This window comes from Poecilia reticulata, linkage group LG12 (genome assembly GCF_000633615.1).
Source record: "Poecilia reticulata strain Guanapo linkage group LG12, Guppy_female_1.0+MT, whole genome shotgun sequence".
Taxonomy (NCBI): Eukaryota; Metazoa; Chordata; class Actinopteri; order Cyprinodontiformes; family Poeciliidae; genus Poecilia; species Poecilia reticulata.
This window is the reverse complement of record NC_024342.1, coordinates 1521281-1527626: the sequence shown is the minus strand read 5'-3', so window position 1 is coordinate 1527626 and position 6346 is coordinate 1521281. Positions and strand designations below refer to the sequence as shown.

The following is a 6346-nucleotide window of genomic DNA, read 5'->3' as shown; positions in this document are numbered from 1 at the left end:
TTGGTCTTTTACCGTTTTTTTACCGTTAATTTACTGACTTTTTTTTTTACACAGTGCAGTAAAGAACACAATATTAGCTAATAATATGTTTGCCCTAAACTTCTTAGTTTTTCATGGGGCTCTGGGCAACTTGTCTGCTGATGCTATTTCAGATTAGTTGTATTTTTACCCAACATTGTTGTTCTGCAACCAAGAGTGTTGGTCACATTTGATTTGAACAAGAACTTTAACAAGAAACAGGCAGTTTCCTTTAAGGGAGCATTGTAGAGTGAGACTGAAGATTGGTAACATTTTATTCATTTATTTTCCAAGCGGGTGGTAAACAAAGACATGAAAAAGTTAATAATCCATTTTCATATCATGACTGCCACTGTTTAGTCATTGAGGAGCTCCACGTAGTTGGCAGGGAACAGGCCGTAGTTCCCATCAGGTCCAAAGCCTCTCCACCAGCCTTCATCCAGCATCTCTATCTCTGTTATGATGTCATCCGGGTCAAAGGTGATCTCAGTGTCATCAGCTGTGGACGACAGGACAATCCAGGTAAGAGGGAAAAAATGGAAAGTCCAGATGCTGTTATCTTTCATTTAACTTTTATAACTTGCATACTTTTGTGACTGATCTGTCAGATAACATTTAAGCAATAATCTGGATACACACAGATGAAACCAGGAGTTTACATACACTACTAAAAGGACATCTCAGTTTGAGTTCACCTGGAGTCACCAAAATTATTTCTATTTACTAAATGCCAGAATAATGAGTTTTTTTGTTTTTTTTTACATTCTTCAATGTCTGTAAGGTTCACATCAACTGAGTCTGCCTTTAAACTGTCAGATGGGAGGAAGGAGTAGAACCAAAGTGCAGACAGCAGAACGGGACGTCATACGAGCCACGATTTAATGAATGGAGTCCAAAACATTTACAAAAGCTGGAAACCAGAACATGAGACGAGGGGCAACATGGAATAACACAGCAGGGAGCAAACAGTGAGGGAGTTTAAACTGTAAACTGTAAAGGGACTCTGCAGCAGCGTCACAGTCATCTGTATCAATGCAGCTCCAACATCAAGACAAGCATGATGTGTTTCCTTACCAGCCTGGTAGTCGTACAAAGCCCTGGCCTTGTACCGCTGCTCTCCATCACCTGGATTATTATAGTTCTGAGACTAAAATTCAAAAACATTTCATTATATTTAAAGGCTCCATACACAGAGAAATATGTGCAAATGATATGGAAACCATGACAATAAGCTGGAAGCACATAAACCCCATTACTGTCATCCAGACGGGTCACAAAGACTCGGGGGTGTCCAGGTATGATCCATCCTCTGACACACAGAGCAGACTCACCTCTGTCTGATCCTGGTAAATATTCTCATACAGATGGTCAGCAGTGCCAACTGGATCTGGACTCTGGTACAGATCCTGCTGTACTGGACTTTCAGCTGTGGGAGAATGACAGGAATGAATGAACATGGCAACAGAGGAATTACAGAGAAAACGTTTTCAGATACAGAGGACAGTTCTCTGTCTGGTCGTACTGTCACCTCAGAAAGGTTGTTAGAAGTCTGCTTTAGGTAGAACCTGGAGAACCAAAAGGCTTCTGTTCTCATTGGCTTGGAGTCATGCTTAAAGCTGCCTTGCAAAATAATTTATATCATTTTTTAACAACCAGAAATGATACTGTATGTCTTGGGAGAAACTGATGTTTGCTTATGAATAAAATATTTAATTTGGAACTCTGATCATTATAAATATGTGAATAACATGGTGTGAATCTGTCTTTGAAAAACGAACTTCCACATTTTTTCTATGTGACATCTATGTAAATATTGCTGTTTAACTTTTAATGGTGATGCTGCAGTAAACTCATGAGTAAGCATCAGTTGTCCATAGCAATTTCTTTAACCAGTTGGCTCCTTCAGTGTGGAAATTAAAAATGTTGTTTTCTTTTCTATGAGATGCCATAAAAACGTATATTTTTTCATTCTTCAGCAGACTAACTGGGTTTAGAGTTTCCTGGCACTGGGAACTCTAAATTTACAATTTCTGACTAATTGAATTGGAAGAAAACCATGTACGAGTTTGGATTTTCTAAAATGAAGCCTGAATGGTGAATGGAGTGAACTGATATTGTGGTTTTCCTGTCATACTCACCAATCACACATACACAAACATTTATTTACTTACCATTAAGACAGCTTATTGGTAAGTAAATCCTTATTGTCATTATTCAAGAAAGAAAGCACAACAAAATTTTTATTTTAAACGTGTGACAACAGGAATCTGGAATCAAACCTACAACCATCCAGACGACTGACTGACTGACCTCCTACTGAGTGTTAGCAGTGTTGAGCTTTATAGCTCATGTATAACAGAACTTGAAAGGAAAACACAAATGATGCATTTTGGGGTGTAAAAGGTCAACATGATGTTTGGTGATGTAACAGCCATCATACCTGGAGTCATTTCATCTGCATCATCATCAAACTCATCTGACCCCTCTGCCTCCTCAGTGGAACCGCCCTCTGTAATCAGACAGGAGAAAAACGGAAACATTCAACTCAACACAGTACAGCCTCGGTTCGCTAACGGTGGCGCAGCTGCCATAAGTAGCTGGGATGCGTTTAGTGGAAGCCATCTTAAAGGAAATGTAGGTCTAAAAATACTTGCAAAAATAAAACCACCAGATTAACTGTGATGTAGAGATAATCAGCAGCGACAGCCAAAAAGACGAATTATCCAAACACAAACTATTCAAAAAGAGAAGTTCAGTGCAGAAAACTGCTGCAGTATTTCTGGCAGCAATTTACTGACATCTGAACCAGGCTAATGATACCTGAATGGAAATGATCATGATTAAATTACTGCATATATAGAGCTCAACAGGAAGTGTGTCTGACCTGCAGGCTGCTCATGTGAAGTCACCGTCTCTTGGAGGGTGGGCGAGAAAGCTGCAGCTGAGGAGAAGGGGTTGGTCACTGGGTAGTGGACGTCCGGCGGAGGACTCTGAGGCTTCACCACTTCTTCAGGCTCAAACAATTTCTGAGACAAAAATATACTTTGGAGCTTCCCTGAGGGCAAAAACAGGAACATCAACCATCCATTCTGCTGCAGGTGGTTTAGTGTCAGCAGAGGTACTGTAGAAGTTACATTTACTCAATTACATTTACTTGAGTAACTTTCTTTTGAAAAAAATAACTTTTAGGAGTGTTTTTACTACACTGTACTTTCTACTTCTACTTGAGTAATTTCATTATGAAATCGCTCTTAATTCAGTAAAATCTTTGGATTCTTTATCCACTGAATGAAGAACAAACATGTTTTAACCAAAAATTCACCAGGCACAAACACAGACCTGCAGTTTTTGTTTAAGTTTTATATTGAAAGAAATTGATTTGGAACATTATTCTTTTGCTTGATTTTGTTTTTTTTTTGTTTGTTTCTTATATGAATTATTGTCATTTTGGTCATTAAAATATCACAATTTCTATATATTTTGGTCCATCTGATGATGTAATTTTTAAATATTAAATGGTTGATAAATTTATCACTTACTCTGGAATTGAAAATACTTTTTACCAGATATTTTTTACTCTTCCTTGAGTCATTTTTTGGACGGCTACTTTTTACTTTTATTTGAGTAAAAATATGTTGAAGTAGGGCTACTCTTACTTAGGTACAATGTGCTCTGCCCCCTCTGAGTGTCAGTTTGTTGTGTTTCTGACCTGGTCTGGATGTAACAGGAGACAGTGAGTTGGCCTCAAAACTCTGCTCCTTCTGCTTGAAGATGTCTCTGGGATTGAACGCTCTCTGAGAAATCAGTGACTTTGCCTCCTGTGAATGAAAGAAAAGACACATGACCTGTTAGAATCTGAAAATCTAAAGGAGAGATCATCTACAATGGTACATTTAGATGTAAAGAGAAACAGCCAATCAAAAAGCTTTTAAATTGTCTAATACCTGCAAAAAAGTGCAGGATATTAAAATGACTTTAGAGTCTGATGCTTTAACCACAATTTTTACCTCCGATTTCAGAGTGTTCTGAACTTGTCACTGTGGTGTAGTTTTCTAATCCTGCTGGATAAAGTGGTATTTTGAATTGTTAAAGAGGCAGTACTATGTATTTTTCCTACACATGTTGCCATTTTAAGGAGCTCAGTGAGGGAGGGCTGCTCTGTGAGGCAGAAGCTTAGAAACTGAATCCCTGAGGAGGAGCTTCGCCTTGAGGGCGAGGCGAGGTGCAAGCAGGTGTTTTGCACAGCTGAATGGTTGCCATGAAGATTAAACATGCACAGAACTATCAAGGTAACACACCAGGTATGTTTTTGATTAGGGAATAACTTTGTAACATGATGTGGAGGTCAGAAAGTTTGATTTTACATAATACTGCCTGCAAACATTTGGAAAAACAGCAGAATCCAACTTGGACACCTACAGTTACTAAATTACCTAAAATATTTACTCATCTGCCTTCACACACATGTGAAGACACACTCCTGATCCACAGGGTTGAATGTGACGCTATGTTGCATAGCATCCACATGGTTTTATGGGAGCTCTTGACCATTCTTCCAGAAGTGCATATGTGAGGTCAGACATTGATGTTGGACGGGAAGGCCTTGTTGTTAGCTGCAGTATTAACAGTTACTATCATTGTAACTAGAGAGCTAAGCCCAACTCCTGAAAGACAACTCCACCCCACAGTGCAGTCTGGTAAGTACGGTTTAGATGGCGACTGCCAAACCCAGACAGTCGCATAATTCATTAGTACAGAGTACATGTCTCAACTGCTCTAGAGTCCAGTGAGCCTGATGGAATCTTTAGTAGTGAGGAAATTTCAAGACTTATTCCACACATTTGAGAAGCAGTCTGCATGACTACCTGCTGGATTCTGTACGCCTGTGTTCATGGAAAGGATCTGAATAACTGGATTCAGTGGTTAGTGAATACAAGTGTTTTTAATGAGCTACAGCCAGTCAGCCATACTTACATTAGCTTTCTGCACAGATGCTGCAGCGTTGATTCTTGTTGCCTTCTTCGAATTTTCCTGCTCATTCTACAACATGGACAAGAACATTAAATCCATTATCTGCAGAAGAACATAAGAATTAAAAAAAATTTAAATATCATATGTAAAATATCTTGAAACTCTCACTCTGAACCAAGAACTCTTAACAACAGGAAACATTGACTGGGGGGAGACTAATGAGGAAGAGATAATCCACACACAGTGGAAATGTAACACAACTATTACTTACTGTACTTGTTTTGTTTTCACATCCTCAGTTTTCACTTTGATACTCTTTGCCTTTCTAAAAGTTTATAAGTCACTGAACGGTTCACCATTAAATTCATTAAAGACCTGTTGCTGTTGTATCAACCACCCAGGCCTTCTGGTTCAAGTCTACTTTTCATCCCCAGAGAAATCAAATGGCAGCAAAGCTGAGATGTAGAGTGTAGATGGGATGTTTTAATGTCCAGTACATCGATCAGATGTGCTGGATGAGCAGATACCTGAACAGCTGATAAATGGCATTTACCATAGGTGCTTTAGATTTAGGACAAGGACAAGGGCAGATGGAAACCTCCCAGAGAGAACCAACCTGGAATAGTCCTTGAAGACCTTCAGTCACATCCTTCATGTTTTCACTCACCAGTCGCTGTTGCTCCCTTTCTCGTTCCTCTTCATCTCTTTTTTTCTGAATGGTCCTGCCATGTACAAACATACAAACATCCCCACTGAGTCTTTAGCTGCTTGGTTTGCATGTTACTGTGTAGTTCTAATTCACCTCTCTAGTTCAATCTGATGAGCTCTGTCCTTCGTTCTTCTCTCCCTCTCTTTTGCCTGTTTCTCATCCAACTCCCTCCTTTCCTTCTCCGCATTCTGCCTCTCCTGCTCTGCTCTCTTTCTCTCCTCCTTTTGACGTAACTCCTCATCCCGCTGAGAAAAGACATTTGTCACATTTGTAGAGGCAGATGCTTGTGTTGGTTGTGTATGAAGGAACAAACCTGAGCCTGGACCCAGAAGTTATCCTTGTTGGTTTGCTGGATCTCTTCTGCAGCATTGATTTTTCTGTACACAGAACCCTGCAATATAAGCACATTAGAAACTGGTGAACATGTGACAATTTCTACATTTCCTCTAAAAATGTACTCAGCACAAAGATTAGTATGTAAAAACAAATGCAAAAGCAATGTAGGTGTTGTGGTCAGTTTTACACAGTGTCAAAAGTTTGGGGAAATAAATACCGTATATATATGATATTGGTAAATACTACCAACAGCAGTTTTATTATTGGGTATTGCAACAGTGTCTCTACAGGTCTGACTAACAAATCAATCCT

The 6346-nt window shown here is 39.3% G+C and overlaps 1 protein-coding gene across 3 annotated transcripts in view; it reads right to left on the bottom strand.

Moving 5' to 3' along the window:
- Nucleotides 1-275: 275 nt before the first annotated feature.
- LOC103473149 (drebrin-like protein A) overlaps nucleotides 276-6346 on the bottom strand; it is a 19501-nt gene continuing 13430 nt past the window's right edge. For 2 of the 3 annotated variants that reach the window (XM_008423141.2, XM_008423140.2), the window contains exons 10-19: nucleotides 6012-6089; nucleotides 5792-5943; nucleotides 5657-5711; nucleotides 4993-5058; nucleotides 3728-3836; nucleotides 2903-3073; nucleotides 2459-2527; nucleotides 1350-1444; nucleotides 1093-1165; nucleotides 276-517 (exon numbers count right to left, since the gene is read on the bottom strand). In XM_008423141.2, the coding sequence (XP_008421363.1) occupies nucleotides 375-517; nucleotides 1093-1165; nucleotides 1350-1444; nucleotides 2459-2527; nucleotides 2903-3073; nucleotides 3728-3836; nucleotides 4993-5058; nucleotides 5657-5711; nucleotides 5792-5943; nucleotides 6012-6089 (1011 nt within the window). In that variant the 3' untranslated portion in view covers nucleotides 276-374. The remainder of the gene's footprint in view (nucleotides 518-1092; nucleotides 1166-1349; nucleotides 1445-2458; nucleotides 2528-2902; nucleotides 3074-3727; nucleotides 3837-4992; nucleotides 5059-5656; nucleotides 5712-5791; nucleotides 5944-6011; nucleotides 6090-6346) is intronic. The other variant, XM_008423143.2, reaches the window with a different exon arrangement.